Source organism: Typopeltis vanoorti, chromosome 5 (assembly GCF_054136105.1).
Source record: "Typopeltis vanoorti isolate ZY-2024b chromosome 5, IOZ_Tvanoo_1.0, whole genome shotgun sequence".
Classification (NCBI taxonomy): Eukaryota; Metazoa; Arthropoda; class Arachnida; order Uropygi; family Thelyphonidae; genus Typopeltis; species Typopeltis vanoorti.
The window spans coordinates 50,280,709-50,302,459 of NC_143553.1; the positions used below are offsets into that span (position 1 = coordinate 50,280,709).

Genomic DNA, 21,751 nt, shown 5'->3' on the forward strand with positions numbered 1-21,751 from the left:
CATAACATTAGTACCATTTTCAGCAGTGCCAAATTAGATAATTATTATACTTAAATTTTAATGACCTATCCTTCAGCCATAACAACTGTCTAATTCTATTTGAAATTATGTAAATTCACTATTTCTTTATCCCATTGATGAAGATTATCTCCATATTTTATATCTGAATGGTAAAAAATGAGTTTCTTATATTTTTTTTAACTCTCTTCTTCATTATCTTTTTATTATGTTCTCTAGTAGAGCATGGTTCAGCCTGATGAAGTACACTCCTGCTGTCAGTCTTATATATACCCTAAATTACCTTATAAACTTAAGTTAAATTTCTTCTCTGTCTGCTGTTAGACAAATTTGTCAGATTACGTTTAACCAAATGATTCTCATAATTATCATGATACAATCCTTGTACATGCTTATTCAGTCTTCTTTGACTACCCATGATTTTAATGACATTCATTAAAAACCTTGATAAATAAATCTGGAAGCTGTAATCCAATATTACCCTCACTGAAAACTTGTGTAATTATCATCACTTGCTTTCACCTACAGTCAAGCCATCCTTTAATTAATTGCACAATTTTCTGAACATTGCTGGTTGTCTTATCAGTATTAGTCCTGAACTTAAATTTCCTATCAACCAAAATACTGAAATCTTTATATCGAACTTTTTTTTTTCTATGCTTTCATTTGTTCACATTAAATTTTAAATCCCATTTCCTCATCCACACTTTCAGTGTTGTAAGATTATGCTAACTAACAGCATAATCTTACTTAGTCAACTTTACATCATTAGCAATTTATTATTATTGTTATTTAAACCAACCAACCAATTTCCCACCCATGTGACTAGATCAGTGGTGGCGAACCTTTTTACGTGCACGTGCCAAAAGTTTACAAATCGAGTTGCTGACGTGCCGGCGCATGCCAAAAATTTACAAATCAAGTTGATGAAGTGATGGGCAGTTTTTAGTAGGGGAAAATTAATAGAAAATCTATTAATTAATTTATAATAATATATAATATTTTATTTATAATATTTATTTATATATAAATTTATAATATTATTCAGTGTAAAGTTGATTATTGTATTATTAAATTCATTTTAATGTTGGTTTGAAAAAAAAAAAAAAAAAAACAGTAGTGAGAAAAATATTTATGCATTGTAACTCACCATAGAAGTCAGCTGAGCAGGAGAAGCTCAACTTGTCGGCGAAATGCTTACCATATTTACTCGAATATAACTTGCCCTCACGTATAACTTGTACCCCTGATTTTACTTTACGAAAAAAGACATCAAAAAGTTTTGCATATTACCACGCACACGAAAAATGTTTAAACATGTTCACGTCGACGCGATAGTAACTCGCTCCCCCCTCGGTTAAAAACACGCCTTTCCCAAAGCCATTATACTGCAGATGCAAGACAAACAAGTGTAGTTTTATTGTATCACTGAATAAGGTAGAGCGGCTTTTGCAGTCTATGTAATATATTTCTCCACAAATAGTGTGATTCATTAGTGAGCACCATTTTTATTCCAGCTGTCTATTGCACTATTATTGTCCCCTCCCACAGAAACTATGCTGTACAGACTCAAGTCAACAACTGTGTTTCAGTGCAACCATATATTGCATTGAAACACAGTATCTAACTAAAAACTATTGACCAATTTTTCAATTACATGAAATAAGTGTTTGTTTTATTGCATTTGAAATTCTCGATGTCATTATGACAGATCACAAAGACTAATTTCAAATAAAATTCTACCACGAATTGAAACATTCCATATAATTATGGTGACCATACGTCCTTTATTTAAGAGGACAATCCTTTATTTCACTGCTCTGTCCTTTAGATTTTTTTTTTCTAAAATGGCCATTTTGTCCTTTATTTTGTGAATTGAAATAGTAAATTGAATATTAATACCAACATATTTAAAGATGCAATTCATAAATTTTACCAAACCTGCATTGATTATTTAAATAACTGGGACAGCTTTCTTTTACTGAGAACTGGGACAGCTGTTTTGTCGAAATGGAAGTAATTGAATGGGTCCTACTACAAGAAATCCCTATGCAGGCAAAGATCGAGGAAAGTGTTTTGTTCATTTCCAGTCACTGGAACTTAAATATAAATGACTGCGAACTATTTGATGAAGTTTCGTGTATTAAAAGTTATGTCACTAATGAAAAGATCAAAGAATGGCGACAAAATGACATAGTAGGGTTCAATATTTTAAATATTTCACAGATAAACACTTATCTTAAAAACATTTTAAAAATTGTTGAATTTTGCTTATGTCTCCCTGGATCTAATGCCCCTACTGAACAAGTATTTTCATTAGTGAAAAATATGTGGGCCAGTGGGAAAAAACCAATTAAAAATCAAAACATTGAAAGCATGCATTTATACCAAATGGAACTTTGGCATGAATTGAATACAGTTTTATGAATTTTTAAAACACAAACCTGATTTTTTTAAAAAAGTTCATTCTTGTGAAAAGTATAAAAATTAAATTTTTTTTAAGTAATAATATGATTGCTTAAAATGCTATGTATATGCTTATATTTTACAATAAACATTATAAAGCTTTTTAGTTTTAGTGAAACAAATAAACGCAACCTGTTTTTTTTATTTATTTATTATGAAACCATTTCTGATTTGTCTTTTATTTTCTCCAAAAATAAATGGTCACTGTACATATAATGCGTGTGTGAGTTCACCAGCCAGCTCAACCCAAACAAGCAGGAATAAAATTCAACCAAGGGTTGAAACTTTGTGTGAGTTGAGCTCGCTGGTAATGAGAAGTTCTGCAGAACAATAAACAACACCCCGTCGTGAATGTGTTAAAACTAGGAAATATGTAGTAAATGTTGTTATGACAGTTTCAGATGTTATGGAATTTGGTTGAAGAGAATTAGCATTTCAACTCATCAATTGTCGGTTGCCTTTGTCTTTAGGTCGCGCGATCTTTTATTACTACTGCATCAATCATATGCACATCTTCATAGCTGCTCTCTCATATAAAACAAAATTTAACTTGTACGTATTGTAATAATTAAAAAAAAAAGTTGAATAATTTATAAGCGTATAAAAGGATAACACCTGTAAATCGTTGATGTGCCAGCAAAATTCTTGGACGTGCCACCTCTGGCATGTGTGCCATAGGTTCGCCATCTATGGACTAGATGATTCATTGTCTATGTTATGCTATTAAAGTCTTCTAAAATTCAAATAAATCACATCATAGCCATACCTTTGTCTCTTCTGTTCTCGTAGATTATTCTGTTTGTGTTTGATTTTCATTTACCTTGTTGCCTCAAATATGATAAAGACCATATGAATGTGATAATGACCAGGTAAAGAATGATCTAGGCAATCATCAAAAGATGAGATGTATAATTTTGCAATAGTCTTCTTGTACAGTAACATCATTCGTTATCATTACAGTGAAACCTAGTCCATTTCCGTCATAATTTAACATTCATTAATTTTTACCAGCTTTTTTTAATGAAGATAGTGTTACACCCTGATAACCAAGAATGTAAAAATTTCAGTTATCATGGTGTAACAAGAAAATAAAAATATAAAATCATATGTAAGTAGCTAATACAAGATATTTAAAGACAGAAAATATGCTTGCATCCAAGTAAAATAAATATAGCAGAAATTGTTTAACTAAATATTAAAAAAGGGAATCTTATTACAAAAAAATAAGGATATGAAATAAAATAGGTTAAGTAAGACAAAGAAGATTAGAGATTAAGAATTTGTATGTGAGAGGCTAGTTTAACACTCGAAAAAAGGAGATTAAAATATTCAAGTAAATTCTAAAAAGGGGATTAATTTAGTATAGAGGCTAGCTTAAAACAAATGACGATCGCTCAAGGTCAATTCCCAAAGTGAGACGTCGTCGCGTGCAAGCGAACCATAACATGTTTTGAGCAGAAAAACGACACTTTAATTGGTGAGTGAGATCGGCTCCAGTAAGGAGGAAAGAAAAGAAATTAAAGAAGGTGCCGATAGGGGCCATGAAGATAAAAGGGTTAGGAACCCCCCCCCCCACCACGAGGCTTTTTTTCCCTCAGAGTTTCTTCACGAAATTTTCTTATAGGTAACACGGGTTTTCCTGAGTGACAGCGTAGGAGTTATCTCCGTCTGATGCAACAAGGAAACAAAGTGTGCGGGAATTCGATCCCGTATTCCTATTGCAAGAGACAAGGAACGGCGTATAGTTACAAGAAGGAAGGAATTGTCTATGTATCTCATCATCCAGTACTCATATCAAGGGAAAGAAAAACCATCTACATAGCCTGCTAGGGGGCATCATCAAGACTTTTAGGAGAACAATAGCTTCCTCACTTCATTCTCAGTTACTGTGTTGTAGTGCCTACGTGCACGTCTTTTTTGTAAGTTCCTTTTGAAGATGGCAACGTGACGTTGCCGAAATATCGGAAATATTTATTAAAGTGTAATTTAATTTATATTCTTATGTACGTTGTCAATTCCTTAAGTGATTTAGTAGTTCCTTATCTTTGTTAGTGTTCTTCAATAGCCAGGTAATCTTATGCATGATCTTCTATCTTAACAACCTTACCAATGCCCTCTAAACTTCAACTCTCCATCTACCACCACTAAATCCCTAGCCTCATCTACTTCCTGGAGTACAGTACCATCAATGTTTTACACAGCTTGTAATCAATCTATCCATAACTTTACATTTCTCCACATTAAATTGATATTCATTATCTTTTGCAAATACTGACAGCCTATTTAAATTATCCTGTAAACTCTCCACATCATCTTGATTAACTATTGCTCTACCTAATTTTTGATCAGCAAGCAAACTGAATATTTCCTTTCAGATTATTGCCTATATTTTTATGTACAGATTAAACAGTAATGGTCCTAGCACAGAACCTTGCTTCATGCCATTAGTCATCTGCTTTCTCCTGGATTCTGCTCCTCCATATACATTTTTTTGATATATATATTCAGCAGCCACCTCCTTTATCTACATAACAAGTGTCATATCCATTCTCATTTGTTCTGATTTGCATAACAGAGTTCAATGTGGTATTCTGTCAAATGCCTTTGCAAAATCCAGCATTATCATCGTTTAGCCATTTCCTTTATCTAACTCAGCTGTCACTCTTATAAAAAGTTAGTAAATTACTAAGGCATGCCTGACCCTTTGCAATGCCATGTTGCCTCTCATAGAGTATCATATTCTTACCCACCCATTCTTGAATTCTCTTTTTGACCAATTTTTTCAGTACTTTTACCATCGCTCCTGAGATACTGATTGATATATAATTTGTTGCTGTAGTCTTAGAACCTTCTTTATGCAAAGGGAGGTTCTAAGGAATTATTTTTCCCTCTTTCAAATCCCTTGAAACTTTACCAGAACTCAGACTTAAATTGAAGAGCCCTGTCAAAGGCATTGCCAGTTCCCTTGCACATTTTTGCAAAACATGAGCAGATATTCCATCTAATCTTACAGCTGTATTTACATTGAGATTCTGCAATACCCTAAGAACCTCCAATTCGTCCACCTCTGTTCCTACATCAGTCACATATGTCACAGCATTAACCTCACTTATGCTTGAGAAGTTGTCACTCAGTAGTTTGACAGTTTCATCTGTCATGGTCACCCCTATCATCAGCACTCATTAAAGTTACCCTTTCATAGTTATTCTTTCTCCTACTTGCCATATAACAAAACTCTTTGGAATTTCCTTTGGCTTGGCTAATTTCTTATCATAATCTGATTTTGCCTTCCTTGCCATGCTGGTCACCTTTCTTGCCTGACCCTTGTACCATTCATGAGCTTGCTGGTCACCTTTCTCCTTATATACCTTCCATAATAATTTCTTTTTTTTGCAGTTCATACTTAATGATAGTACTCATTCATGTAATTCCTACCTGATTTACCCTTTTTACCTTAGATATGCAATTTAATTTTGCTTCCTCTAGATGCCCCTTAACTATCTCCCATGCACTGCTAACATCTTTCCCTTTATGGGTTTTATGCCATGGCAAAACTTCAAGCTTCCTCCTAAGCTTGTCATAATCACCTGCCTTCTAGTTCCACATATATCCCTTTTTGACAGAATATTCCTCATGTTTTGCAATCTCCCAAGTCAAGAGTGCATGGTCACTTTCCCCAATCAAAGGCAATGTGATCACACTGGATAGCTCTTCTTATCCTATGACCAGGTCCAATACTCTCGCATCCCAAATAATAATTATTATATAATAATAAAATATGAAGTTGTCCAGTATGTCAAGAAAGCATAAAGGAATATGTTTAGAAACTAAAATGTAGTTTGGATAGAAGCTGGAGAGAAGAAAATCCATGTAGCATAATCATTGAAGTTAGAACAATCAACTTTAAAATCAGTTTTAAATCAAGCTGAGAAAATTAAGAATTCTTTGAAAATTGTGACCTTACCACATCTAAATTAACACGTACACAGTGACATTATAGAAAACATGGAAATAATGTTAAATGTTTGGATACATGATTTTACACAGTGACATATGCCACTCACAATGGAGGTAATTCAACACAAAACATTGAACTTATTTAACCATTTAAAGGCCCAGGAAGCTGAAAAACAACCAAAACTTTTGTGGCTTCTTGCAGATGATTTGAAAATTCAAAAATCACGCAAGAATTCATAGTATTAGGCTGATGGGCAAAGCCACGAGTGCCAATGCTCAGGCAGCAGCAGAATTTTCTTTACATCTTCAAAACTATGGTGGAGTAAGAAAGCTGCCATTCTGAAATGCCTTGTGCTTGCTATGATGAAATTTTTCAAACCTATTTGCCCATATTAAGGAAGCCTAATAGAAGAGACTGGTAATAATTTGACTTATTTACCTATTGATTTCTCAGCTATTTTTGTCATGATTTTTCTCAGTATTGTGAACAAAGTAATTTCAAACCCAAAGCACTTTTACTAATGGATAGTGTTCCAGGCCATTCCCAAAATCTTATCTCACTGCAAAGATGTATTCCTGTCATATTGATGTTTCTTCTATTAAACACAACTTTGCTGCCACAACCAATAGATCAGGATGTTATAAGCAATGTTACTGCCTGCTATTTGAGACATGCTTTAAGTCACTTTATTGAGTCTAATGATGGTCAACAGTCAGTCAAAAACCTGTGCAAAATGACACGAAATTAGTCAGCAGTATCAAAGAAGCCTGGGATGACATAAAAGATCAGTCTTAATGGTGTTTAGCAAAGTGTCACCCAGTATTGTTTAAGAACATGATGGAGTAGAATGTGAAATTCCTACAATTTTCACAGTTGTTGTTCAAATGGCACAGACAGTAGGCTTTGTTCATGCCATTTGAACAACCTGATAAAAGTTGATGTATTAAATATTCAGGACTTTTTGAATAGCTATGTTACATATATAGCTGTTAATAATTGGTGGATTTTTATATAGATAGAGTATATTCATAGATATTATCTTATATTTAATCCTACCATAGAGAATGATCTCTGTTTCTAACAATTATTTTTTTTTTATTCCGAGTGTACCTATATTTTATTATGTGCACAAGGGTTCACTCCAATTGGTGCAATGATCTTAACTCTTTCTTTCAGAATCCAATTAATCACTGACTCAAGACCAAAATACAAAATAAACACATTTAATAAAACAAAAACAATATATATACACTTCAAACAATATTACATAACTAACTACAAATTAATTGGATCCAAGGCCTTTTTAAAATAAACTTACACTTAAGACTAGATAAACACTTTGTTTTCACAAATGAATAAATGTTCATAGTCAGTTTCTCTCTCTGTGAATCCCCTTTTCAGAAGATATATGACTCTATTCTTCATTTTACAGGATCCTTTTTCATCACTCATGTAGCACACATAAAAATCTTCCTGACTTAATTCTGTCTCTTTTTAGTAGAAATAATAGTCAGATCAGGCGTCCTTAATACTGATGAAACTTCTTAATCAAAGTTTTCTCAAACATTTCTTTAGAACGTAAATAACAAATTCTTCTTTTATTCACTAAAATGCTTATTGACAGTCTTAACTCTTCCAATTAAAAAAACTTATCAAATAACAGCCCATTCACGGAGAAAGAGGTCTTGTTTACAGAGATGACGAAAAAGCAGAAGCACTCGTTCAATCCCTCCAACTTCAGTGCCGTCCTAATTATGCACAAGCGGATCTAGTCTTCATAGAAAAAATACACCGTAAGGTACGGTGTATTTCTGTGCTTCGGAGACCTTGTAGCTGTGAAAATATCTGCCCCACCTCACCTAAAGAGGTCTATTCAATCATCAAGAAGCTCAAAAACAAAAAAGCCCCTGGTCCAGACGAAATTACCAACAAAACAATCAAGGCCCTCCCACACAAAGCTGTCATGCATTTAGTAGCCATAATCAATGCAATTCTGAGAATTAATTATTTCCCCTCAAGATGGAAACAAGCCGATATTTTCCTTATTCTCAAGCCTGGTAAAGCACCTCAGATGCCACAGAGCTATAGACCCATCAGTCTTCTATCATGCCTAGGAAAAATAGCAGAAAGAGTCATTCTCAACCGACTTAATGAGGAGGTGATTAAAAATAACATCATTCCGAAAGAACAATTTGGTTTCCGTACTGGACATAGCACTACACATCAAATTCACAGACTGACTGAGTTCATCACTACAGGCTTTAACTGGAAACAGCACACAGGAGCTATCTTTTTAGATGTTGCAAAAGCTTTCGATACAGTCTGGCACAAAGGTCTCATCTACAAATTAATTGCAGCCAACATCCCTCTTTATCTTACCAAAATTATTAACTCCTTTCTACAGGACCGTAAAATTCAGGTTAAGTTGCGTGGAATTAGATCCTCACTGAAAAAAATCACTGCTGGTGTTCCTCAAGGCTCGCTGCTCTCACCGCTGCTTTTTAACATCTTTGTTTCTGATGTTCCTAGCACATCACTAACCACTATAGCTAGTTATGCGGATGATATGGCTATTCTTAGCAGATCTCTCAGGCCTAATATAGCTACTCAGCGATTACAAACTGCAGCAACAAATTTAGAAGACTGGTTCAAAAAATGGAGAATATCTGTAAATGCCGATAAAAGCACTGCCATTCTTTTCACAAGAAGACAAGCATCTCATGTTGGAGAAGTTAAACTTTTTAACACAGCCATCCCATGGAGATCTAGCACCAAATATCTGGGCATTCAACTAGATAACCGTTTAAACTTTAACTCCCACATAGTTTATGCATGCAAAAAAGCAAACTCTGCAATTGCACAACTCTATTCTCTCCTCAATAGAAGAAGTCAAGTCAGCACTGATAACAAACTACGGATCTACAAAACAATTATCAGACCATCGTTAACTTACGGATCACCAGCCTGGGGGCACACTTCCCCCACAAACATCAACAAGCTACAAGTTATACAAAACAAGTGCCACCGTATGATCTTCAACGCTCCGTGGTTTGTCAGAAATACTCTCTTACATCGAGATGCCGATATTCTAGATATTCCCACTTTCCTCCATAACAGTGCTGCTGCTTATTTTGCCAAAGCAGCTGTTCATCCAAATCAACTCATTCAAGAGTCATCTAATTATGACGAACACGATAGGTGGAAACACAAGCGCCCGAAAGCTGCTTTGCTTATCGATTCTGGTACCTCCGTACAACCCTAAATAGGGTGAGCCAGGTGCTCGCTAACACTTAATTCATGACTACTCATACAGATTAAGGGATCGAAGTCCACGGGACTGTAATCCATCTAGCCAAATCAGGTTATCAAATCAGGTTATCACGACCAAAAGCGCCATCATACCACAGGTATTGTATTTACTGGCCATCTTCATCCACGTGGTGGTTTCCTGCTGCAGGGAGTTAGTTTCTGTTCGTGATATGTGCGCATTCGTTTTGTAAAAAAATCTAACTTTGTCCTCTCTTACTTAGTATGTGCTGCTTGTATTGGTTATGTTTGGTTCTGTATGTATGTATTTAGGAATTGTGCATTGTATGGAAACCGACGATACCATACAAACCGAGACATCCAGCAATCGCACCGATGTTGTCCGCGTATGGCGGATACCATGTTCGGCTGCATTTTCCCGCCAGTGACGGAACCCTAACAGTAGCCAAAAATATGGAGTCATGATAGCGTTTGTGTGGTGATAACAAACACGAAACGAATACCCAACTCATTTTTACTTCATTTCTTGTATGCTTTATTTATATTCTCCTCAGTGCTGCTTGTGCTTGTTAAGTGTTATCGACTACTATTCAACCGACAACATTGCATCGTGCATGGGATATATTTAGTTCCGCCGCATATGCCCTTCCAGCGCCCGTAATATTACGAAAGATACGTCAGCTTCTCTAACAGGTTTCATCTGTGGTGACATCCAGCAAAAGTGCTTGTTATTTGTGTTATAGCTGTTTTCTTTATATCCTAAGAACCTCTTTACCAGAGAAACTTCAGTTCCTCTGGTAAAGGAATGTTCGTTTCAAAATCGGCAGGCGCAATTATTCCACTAGCGAGAAGCTTTCCTCCATTACCCATCGGTGCGTCATTGTGACGTCTGCCTGATGTACCATCCGCTTCATCCCCCTTCCGGTGACGTCACTTCCGTTTGCGAACGAGGACGAGGCGCCTGTTAACGCATCACGACGTGCACAGCGGTCGCCCATAGACTTCCATGTTAAAAAATGGACAGTTGGAAAGGAAAGAGTCCCTGTTAAAAATTGGATTAATTCAAAAATTATGGATTATCCGTTTCGGCGCTTGGTTGCGCTGTGACATTCGAAAGGTAGGGAATTGTCATATATAAGGTTTAATGCTTTTGGGGAAAAAAAAAAAAAAGAGGGAAAAAAAAAAAGAAGTTTCTCGTAATGAATTAAAGTTTTGTAATACATCTGCTTCATTAACTAAGGTATAGTAGATGTAAGGAAAATAATGCTAGATGACATGCTGAATGGAGACAGGTACACAACCTTGAAAGAAAAGGCTGAGAACAGAAGAGAGTGGAAGAAAAATTTTTGCTACTAAGAGAAGAACCTGCTCATTTGCAGAATACTTAAGAAGTAGATGTGCATGATAACGAAATAATGTGCTATAAAAAACTACTGAAACATTCCAGCCTGTCTCATAAAACTACTGCTATTTAAGGCTTGCTATTACAAACAGTAAAAGCCCAGAAACATTCACAATAGTGAACAGAATTTCCTAGCAAATGACATTACTGTCCATAGAGTGGACAAAGGAAATAGTGGTAAATCAAACAATGACAGAACAATGCTTATATATTATGGCTATACATAAGCAAAGAAAATGGCAGGAATCATAAATTTGACAGAACACAAAACAACAACACGAGAAGAGTATGAATGCAAACAATAATGGGAAACATATATGAAATAACTAGAAGAGTATGAAATCATAAAAAATGAAAATGCAGAATTAAATTTAGGTTAAATTTTGAAATCTTACCTTAGCATAATTTATTGTCACTTTAGGATGAAGTTGTTTATTGAAGAGATCTGTTTTAATCACTTTAAATTGTTATAATGAGATGTCATGTGATCATAAAAAAATAGCAAGAGAATTGACCCTAGATGCATTTTTAAAGAAGCCTTCAAGTAAGCAGTAGTGTTATTCAATGTTATTTTTCAGCAAAAAGAAATTTTCCAAACCCTATTAATGTTCAGCATATTAATTCAGCATCCAGACTGATGTTATTATTATTACGGGTATCTCCATGGAGTTAGTAGACTCATCACGGGGGAGACCCAAACTAGCAAAACAATATCTGTCATATCTCTTCTTGAATTCATTTACAAACGAAGAACTCACAACTAAGTCAGGCAATGAATTCCACTCATTCACCACCCTCCAGGCAAAAAACCTTGTTCTCACATCCTTGTTAACCACACTCTTCTTTAATTTCCAGGGATGACCTCTTGTTCTTCCATCACTATCACACAGCTGAAACATTTCCCTTGCATCAGTCCTATAAAAATCATTCAGCAATTTAAATGTTTCTATCATATCACTTCTTCTCCGCCTATCAACCAACCTCTTCAATCCACAAGCTCTCAATCTATCAATGTAGGGAGCATTTTTTACATCACTCACCAACTTAGTCACTCTTCTCTAAACCCTCTTATAATGAATTATGCGCACACTATAACATTAAAAGAATATTCAAAAATTTAACTCAAAAATTCTTAATCAGAATAGTTTTTATCTGAAGGATAAACAATCTTTTAAAGATGAAATGAGCTGTTATTCACTCAAACTTCATACTTTTAATTAAGCATCGAACACTGTATATTTTACCACATTTCTTTAATCAGTTTAAGAGAGCTGTCCATCCTTGGATCTCTGTCCAGTTAGGAAGCTAACTTGTTCATATCAACTGTGGGAATTGCTTTTAGTTTTTTTCCTTTTTTTAAATTTTTTTTAAAGTTATTTTTTCAGTAAAGTATATGGAAACTTTCATATAGAAAGTAAATTCAATAAGCATTAAAACTGTTGATGTGGTTTTATTAATTTCTTAAATAAAGCTTGCTGTGACTTCCATATAGAAAGTAAATTAAGTCATTGAAGTGTTTTTGAATGAAGATAAGATATAATCCATTTAATATTCTGATTTAGCGTGCAGATAGAATTTCATGGGGTGCTTAAGGGTCAAAGCTGTATAACTGAGAGGAGACCTCCACATAGCCTTTAAAGGAATGTGGAGAACCGACCAGGGCTTCTGACCTAATGTCCAATCCTCACCTTCTCGTGGTGCATCCTGTCGAGTATCTACCTGGATACTGAACGAATGAGGATGGGCTGTCAGTTTGGGATTTAGCCGACCAAATTGTATTGTTATCGGTTAAACCAAAATACAAAATGATGGTACAACATGACAAAATTTCATGCCGGCTGGGGCATTGCCTGGTTAAACAAGGCCCCATTGTTTTTGCCAGGGAACCAGGGCGAACAGCGAAAAGTCAGCTACTGGAACAAATCTGAAAACACACCCAAACTCAACATCACCAGCGTTAAAGATCGGTACTATCAACATAAGAAGCCTGAATGGCAAAGAAATGGCGCTAGCTGAGGAATTAGATAAGTACCAGATCGACATAATGGTGGTGACTGAAACAAAAAAGACAAAAACTGGTGAGATCTTTGTAAGCAATAAATACAAAATGTTATATTCAGGCAATGACAATCAAGGAAACAAGGAGTAGCCATGATATTCAACACAAAATACGAGGCTAATCTTCTTGAATGGCAGGCAGTCTCAAAAAGAGTGATGTGGGCAAATATGAGAATGGGGAACTGGACAATGAGACTTATTTGTGCCTATGGTCCCACAGGAGGTTCTACTAAGGTAGAAGTGGAGGAATTTTTTGATGCTTTAGAAAAAGCAACTGACACAATGAGAAAGGAAAAGTTGGTCCTTGTTGGGGATCTAAATAGCAGAGTAGGAAATGATTGTGAGACATACAAAAATATTTTGGGAAAATTTGGAGAAAAGAGCAAAGCTAATAATAATGGCAAATATCTGTTGGATTTCTGCTCAGGACATGGACTGGTTATTACTAACACCATGTTCCAACATAAAAATGTGCACAAATTCACATGGAGAGAAGAGGCAAGGAAAAAGAAAAGTCTCATTGACTATGTTATTGTTGATAGTGATGTTTTCTCCCTGGTGCAGGACACCAGAGTGTACAGAGGATTTGAAAGTGGAAGCGATCACTATTTAGTCTTGAGCAGGATAAAATTGAATTTTATATTGAAAAGAATAACATGTAAGAAAGTTTTAAAGCGAATAAAAGTTGAGCAGTTCTCAGATGTGAACTGTAGACTAACATACACAAAGATTATTGAAGAAAAAATTAAAGAGTTTGAGAACAGGAACCAAACCTTGGAGATTCAGTGGCAAGCCTTGAAGAAAATCCTGATTGATTCAGCCAGAGAGGCATGTGGTGAGGTTGTCTGCAAGGATAGAAAAATCAGGACTCCATGGTGGACAAAGGAAGTTAAAGAGGCAGTGACAGGAAAAGAAGAAATCATATCAAAAGTTCCTAGCAAATAAGTCAGCTTTTGCTCTTAGAGAATACAGAAACAAATGTAAGAAAGCGAAAGACTGTGTAAAACTAGCTAAACAAAAATCATGGGAGGACTTTGGCAAGAACATAGAAAATAAATATCAAGAAGGTGGTAAGATATTCTGGAGGTTGTTGAAAATCTTAGAAATGGAGGAAAGAGTGCTGTAAAAGAAGTTAGAGATGATAAAGGTGACATGAAAACAGGAGAAAAAGATATCCTTGAAGTATGGAGTAATTACTCACTCCATACTTCAAGCAGGACGTAAGTCGATACATTAAATCAGCAGAGTTATAGGGGTTAGGGGCTTAACCGTAATTAGTATACTGTCATTTTAATTTTTAAACCTTATTATAAAACTGTACTGTGTGTTACTGCCGCTATAAAACAGGAGAATAATCACCCAAATCTTCCTCCACAATCACATCTTCATTACCTTCCCCATGTGAAGGACCAGGCTGCAGCTCTTCAGGTGTAACCTTTTTTTTTTTTTTTGATGAAAATGTTCAATGTGCTTTGCTTATTCCTCTTCTTCTTTTTATCATAAATTTGTTTATAGCAAGCAAATGCATCATATACTTTCCTTTCTATTATTACGTAGCATTCAACATTGGGGGTCCATGTCTTCAGCCATTTTGAGAACATCGCTAACTGCAAAGAACATTTCTTCAATACCCTTCACTGTAATTGCTTAACTACCTCTTTCTGTTTCTCTTTCCCTCTTCCTTTTCTCGTTTTCCTCTTCTGCAACAGTTCCTCCAGTTCGACCAATTCTTCATTGGTGAACTCTTCCGGGGAACTTTCTATGAGTTGAATTATGTTGTCATCATTCACTTCAAGATTCAGATTGTTTGCTAGGCCCACTATTACCAACTTCCAAAATCATGCCCAAACCTTTTTAATGTCTTTTTCCATATGCCACTCATACATTGAGAGGTCACTTTGTCCCAAGCCAGCAATATTTTTAATAGCATGATAAATATTGAACGTTTTCCAGAATTGCATGAGAATCTGGTCATTTCCTTCAGTAGCAGAAATGGCTTGTGAAAAAGTTCTTCGTAGATAATAAGCCTTAAACACTGCAAGAACTCCCTGATCCATCGGTTGGATCAATGAAGTGGTGTTTGGAGGGAGAAACATAACCTTGAACTTGAAGATCACTGCTATAAGACGGATGACTTGGAGCATTATCTAGAATTAATAAAATTTTAATGAAACTCTCTGATTTCAATCTTTGAGTTTCGTATTCAGTTTTAAAACAATGTGGGATTTAATATCCCCTTAATTTAAATGATAAAATTTTAATTTCTACACTTTCACACAATAGCTATCCATTTCATTCGCATAATAGTGGATTAAGGCATCCTCAAGCAATTTTTGAGTCATCCATGACTTCTTATTGCTCCGATAATGAACTGGGAGTATGCTTCCTAATGTTTTTGAAGATTAGTGGATTCACACTGTGCCATATCACAAATGGTTTCAGTTTATATCCAGCCACATTACCTGTAACAGAATCATAATACAGGCATTAAGGGCTTTGAAACTAGCTATAGATTTTAGCTTTTTTGGACGATGTCTGCTCAGGCATTTTTTTCCCGAAACAAGGACTTCACATCTATATTAAATATTGCTGTGGCAAATAATTTTCCTCAGTAATAATTTTATATCCAATTTTTCCAAAAACTCCTTGGCAGCCTTCTTAGCACTTGCATTTTCATATTATGCAGTGCAAAATGCTGCTTGAATCTTGTGAATCAACCGGAAGATGCGTTGAATTTGTAGTCGTAATCAGGGTCCTGCTTTCTCTTTCAACAAGAGACTTAGTGCTTAGCGGTTATGGTCACAATGCTAAGGGGTATGTGCTTTTGGTTCAGGTCCTCTATCCATGATTCAAGTAGCTTTTCCATATCACCAATAGGACCTTGTCGTTGCTTCATCACTATCGTCAATTTAATCGAAGCAGATCCTTTCACAGCCTCTACGATTTTATCCTTATTTTTCAAAATAGTCACTGTAGAATGAGACCATCCAAAGTCATGTGCGATCACACTGACAGGCTTACCAGCTTCATGTTGCTTTATAACTTGCAACTTCGTTTCAAGATCAGTTGCTTGCCTCTTTTTTTGTGATTCTTCACTAGGTTTTTTGGTTGTGCTGTAGGGGCCATGTTGCATGAAACATCGTGAAATATTTAACGATAATACACAAATAACCTATTTTTCAAACACAAAAAATCAACAGAGGAACTGTTGAAAACACATGCCGATTGCCGAGGGAGGTTGCTGCTGAAAGCGCTGTTGCCACTGTGCATGCTTTACCTTATGCTTGCTCGCTTCCATCTTGTTCGAAAGTATAGCCGAAAATGTTATTTATTCCTTTATGGGATCACGGACGTAACTCGAGGGATGACTATATATATACATACATACATATATATATATATATATATATATATATATATATATATATATATATATTTTTTGTAAATTAAAGATTTTCTTTTAGTTATAAGGGTATTAGAAGACTGAATCTATAATAATAGTTTATTGGTTAATTTAAGAGGAGCATATTGCAGCCAGCGGCCAGATTGCATTGAATACACCGGTTCTCGTTAATTAAGTACTTCATTGTTCGATCACCGAAGTTAAGTAGCGTTGAGCTCGGTCAGTACTTGGGAGGGTGCCCACCTAGGAACACCGGGTGCTGCTGGCTTACTTTTTGGAGAGTGAATTAAGAGTGACTGACCTGCAGAGGGAGATAGATGAGTTGAAAGAGGAGGTGGAATGTCTTGTGAATGAGAGCAGAAGTATGAAAGATAAGATTAGGAGAATGGAAGAGATAAATGCAAGGCGAATCAGAGTAGGAGAGAGAGAGAATTTAGGGAGTACGAGTGAGAGGTATGGGGGTGCTAGAAGAGGAGAGAATGGAAACAGTAGAAGAGAGGGAATGAGAGAGAGGTATGGGAATGCTAGCAGACAAGAGGATGGAAACAGTAGGAGAGACGGAATGAGAGAGAGATATGGAAGTGCTAGAAGAGGAGAGAATGGAAACGGTAGGTGAGATGGAATGAGAGAGAGGTATGGGAATGCTAGAAGACGAGCGGATGGAAACAGTAGTAGGAGAGACAGAATGAGAGAGGGATATGGAAGTGCTAGAAGTGGAGAAAATGGAAACAGTAGGAGAGAGGGAATGAGAGAGATGTATGGGAGTGCTAGAAGAGGAGAGAATGGAAACAGTAGAAGAGAGAGGTATGGGAATGAAAGAATAGGAGAGAATGGAAACAATAGGAGCGAGGGAATGGTAAGAGGTATAATGTATGGCGACTCAATGATCCGTGGTGTTCAAGATAGGATGCGTGAGAAGTGTTTGCCAGGAGGAACAATAGAAAGGGTGGCTATGGCAATTAAGAGAGGTGAAAGGGTGGATGAGATGATTGTGATGGTAGGAACGAATGACTTGAGTGGTAATGTAAGTCGGGCAGCGAGAGATATGAGATTTTTGCTTGAGACTGTACAGAAGAAGACAGAGAGAGGAAAAATAGTGTGCGTGTTGCCTAGGTATGATAATGATGAGCTGAGCAGAAGAGCGGTGATATTGAATGGCATAATAGCGAGAATGTGTGACAAGAGAGGACTGGTATATGTGGATGCCTGGAGTGTGTTTGAGGAAAGAGAGGAGTTGTATGCAAGAGACCGTTTACATTTGAATGAGGAAGGGCGTAGGCATCTGGAGAGATTGCTATTCTGAACGAGTCAGTGTGTCCCAGGGAGGATGATAGCAGGGGTGGCCTCTTGTGGGAATGGATACTTGGGAGAAGGGATACAATGTCAGGTAACACTGAGCCCAGTGGAGTCCAGAAGAGATAATGCTGGGTATAGAAACAATAGCATTTATATGCTGTATACTAATGCCAGGAGTATCCGGAATAAGGGAGAGGAATTGGTGGCGCAGATAGCATCAGCCTGGCCAAAAATTATTGCGATCACTGAGACGTGGTTGACAGAAGGGGATATAACAACAGGAATAGAAGTCGCTGGGTATAGCATTTTTCGTCAGGATAGGAGGGGAAAGCGTGGTGGTGGGGTACTGCTTATGATAAGTGATGACCTATGTCCTCTAAGAGTGGAGAATTTGGAAGGAAGTGAGACAAATGATTTTGAGAGCGTATGGTGTGAGGTAGAGGTAGGCAAGACAGGATATTTAGTGGGGTGTTGCTACAGACCCAGGAGCACAGAGGATGGGGACCAGGAGATGTTTAGACAGCTAAGTTTGGCAAGTGCAAGAAGAATGATTGTTATGGGAGATTTTAACTTCAGTAGTATAAATTGGAGAGAGGAAGATGCATGTAGCAATAGGGGAATGGAATTTCTAGAATTCTTGAGGGACAAATGTCTTAGGCAACATGTAACAGAGGGAACAAGAGGTTCAAAAATTTTGGATTTGGTTATAGCATCAGAAGAGTTGATAATAACTGAGTTGACGTCTCTCCCACCAGTTGGAGAGAGTGGCCATATGGTGTTGACTTGGAAAATGAATAGACATGCAGGAGTATCAAAGAGACGGGAACTTATGTGGAATTATAAGGCAGGTGATTATAATAGTCTTAGACGTCAACTTCGGGAAGTTTCATGGAGGGAGGAATTGGAAGGCCGGGATATCACCAGTGCGTGGGAAATTGTGAAAGAATATTTGTTATCAGCAATGGTAAGTTGTATACCACGAGTGAAGAAGAGGACGCAATTTGGAGTAAAGTGGATGACAAACAATATTAAACAGGAATTGCATGCGAAAAAGAGGCTATGGAAGAGATATAAGGAGATAGGTGAAGAGATGCATGAGGAATATAAGACACAGGCCAGAAGAGTGACTAGTGTGGTAAGGAAAGCGAAACTGGAATATGAGAGGAGATTGGCCCTAAGATCCAAAGAAAATCCTAGGGAATTTTTTAGCTATGTGGCCAGTAGGAGGAGAAATGACTGTGGAAGAATGATATTGTGGGATAAAAATGGGAATAGAGTGACTGATGCAGAGGACATAGTGGAATTGTTCAATGAACACTTTATTGAAGTATTTCATCCTAGAGGAGTCAGTTTTAATGCTAGAGGGATAGGACTGGTACGAGGTCTGGAGGTACAGGAGGAGAGTGTGTTTCAGATACTGAGTACTCTGGATGTCAGTAAAGCTGTGGGACTGGATGGTATTTCGCCACGAGTTTTGAGAGAATGTGCTAGGGAATTGACAGTACCTTTAACGTGGCTTTTCAATGAAAGTCTGGCTTTGGCAAAGGTGCCCAGGGAATGGAAGGAAGGTAAGATAGTGCCATTGCATAAGGGTGGTAACAGACTGGAAGTGTCTAATTATAGGCCAGTCTGTGTGTCATCAGTAGTTGTTAAGATCTTGGAGAAAGTAGTGAGGGACCGTGTACAGCATTGGGCAGATGAGGGTAATGTTATCTGTGAGAATCAACATAGATTTGTGAAAGGACGCTCTTGTTTTAGCAATATGCTAGCCTTTTATAATAAAGTTACAAGAACATTAGATGAGGGAAAGGCATATACTGCAATTTTCTTAGACTTGGCGAAGGCATTTGACAGGGTGCCACATGTGATAAGCTGATATTTAAGTTGCAGCACATGGGTCTGGATGTCAGATTGGTCAACTGGATTCAGGATTGGCTGTCTGATAGGTATCAGAGAGTTGTGTATGGTGGAGCAGTTTCCAGGAGGCAGAGGGTTACAAGTGGGGTCCCACAGGGCTCAGTACTAGGACCTATATTGTTTAACCTTTATATCAATGACATAGCCAGTGGATTGCAGGGGGATATTCAGTTGTTTGCAGATGATGCGAAGCTGGGAAGGATTATTAGTAATAGTGCAGATGTGGTAGCCCTGCAAGAGGATTTAAATAAGCTAGATAGATGGGCAAATGAATGGGGGTTGTCAGTTTAATGCAGCAAAATGTAAGGTCTTGAGGTTTGGGAAACATCGATGGGATGCTGCATACTCTATGGGAGGAGTTATACTGGAGGAAGTAGGGGAGACAAGAGATCTGGGGTTGATGATTGATAGAAACCTGAAGTTTAGGGGACATATTGCAAAGGTGGTGAAGGTAACACAGAGGATTGCTGCTATTATGAGAAGGACACTGACCTGCAGAGATAAGAGGGTTATCATTCCGTTGTATAAGTCTCTGATAAGACCACACTTGGACTATTGTTCTCAGATTTGGTCCCCAGGATTTGAAGGGGATAAATTAACTGTGGAAAGGATACAAAGACGGATGACAAAGATGGTTTCAGGACTGTACAAGGATAGTTATGAGGATCGGCTGAGAGAATGTGGACTGCAGAGTTTGGTGGATAGAAGAAGGAGAGGTGATATGATTGAGACTTTTAAACTGTTGAGAGGTGGTTACAGGGTTGACACTAGGGAGTTCTTTCGCTTGGTTGATCAGCGGGAAGGAGTGATGACAAGAGGCCATCCCTGGAAGTTACGAAAGGAAACTGAGCAAGAGGGTAAGGAGTGGTTTCTTTGTGTGGAGGGTGGTTGAGCCGTGGAATGCATTGCCTGATGGAGTGGTGGGAGCGAGAACGGTCAGTGAGTTTAAAGAGTGGTATGATAGACTTTGTGTTTCTCAGGGGGGGGCCTCCCCTCAGTGAGTCTTGACAGACTTTATGTCTTAGGAAGGACCTCCCTCGATGAGTCTTTTGACTCCTTGGAGGCCTGAATAATAATAATAATAATATATATAATATCCTGGGATACAAATCTGTGTGCAAGTTTGAGTTTGATTTCAGGTGTTTCTTTTTATTTTGAAATAAAAGAGTTAAACCACTCAGAATGAATAGAATAATTTATGAGTGGTGCAAATGACAGGACTGCATGCACAAGAAAGAAATTAAAAATACCTTCCCCACCTACAGTTCTGTGCCTCATGATTTTGATTTCCTTTCTTCTCTTCCACAATTTTCTTTGTTCTGTTTCTGTGATTTCCTGTTTTTTTTTTTTTTTAAATCTCTGTCTCTTTTCCCTAAGTTCATTAAATGAAACTTGTGCTATAACAAGCTATTTCTCTAGTTCCTAGGAGCTCTTTGTAGTGAACATCTACTGTATTCCAGTATATGGTTATTAATAGACATCTGTCATGCTCATATTCAGTGTTTATAATTACTTTATTTTGATCTGAATATTACATAAATATATGCCGTTTTCAGATGCTGAATATCTAGAAGTAGCCCAGGCCTGTGATTTAAGAACTGCTGTTGGTTTAGCAAGATCCCATATTGCTGATCAGCGCTTTTTTCTCTCTTCCCCTCATGCTTCTTTATGTGGTCAACAAGCACAAGTTAGTTATTATTTCATTTAGAAATATATATGTGTTATTTAAGTAGTTAATCAACAGTAATCTATTTGCAATGAAATATTTCACATTTTGTGTGTGTGTGTTTAATAAGCATATTTTCAGATTTTATTTTTGAAATAATAGTGCACCTGTATTTGTGAATACAGGTTAATTGATAAAGAAGTTTACAGTTATTTGATTTTCATCTTGTTTTTTTTTTTCGGAAAGAAATTACAATACAGAAGATGTAATAACGACATAAATTTAATTTTTACTTTCAAT

General features: G+C 36.8%; 1 protein-coding gene and 1 pseudogene across 2 annotated transcripts in view; both read left to right on the forward strand.

Annotated features, from left to right (window-relative positions):
* Positions 1–21,751, forward strand: part of LOC150106396 (protein SERAC1-like) — a 281,390-nt gene that overhangs the window by 80,775 nt on the left and 178,864 nt on the right. For both annotated transcript variants that reach the window (XM_090393115.1, XM_090393116.1), the window contains exon 6: positions 21,342–21,472. In XM_090393115.1, coding sequence (XP_090249241.1) covers positions 21,342–21,472 — 131 coding nt within the window. The remainder of the gene's footprint in view (positions 1–21,341; positions 21,473–21,751) is intronic.
* LOC150106397 (5S ribosomal RNA) lies at positions 16,703–16,840 on the forward strand (annotated as a pseudogene).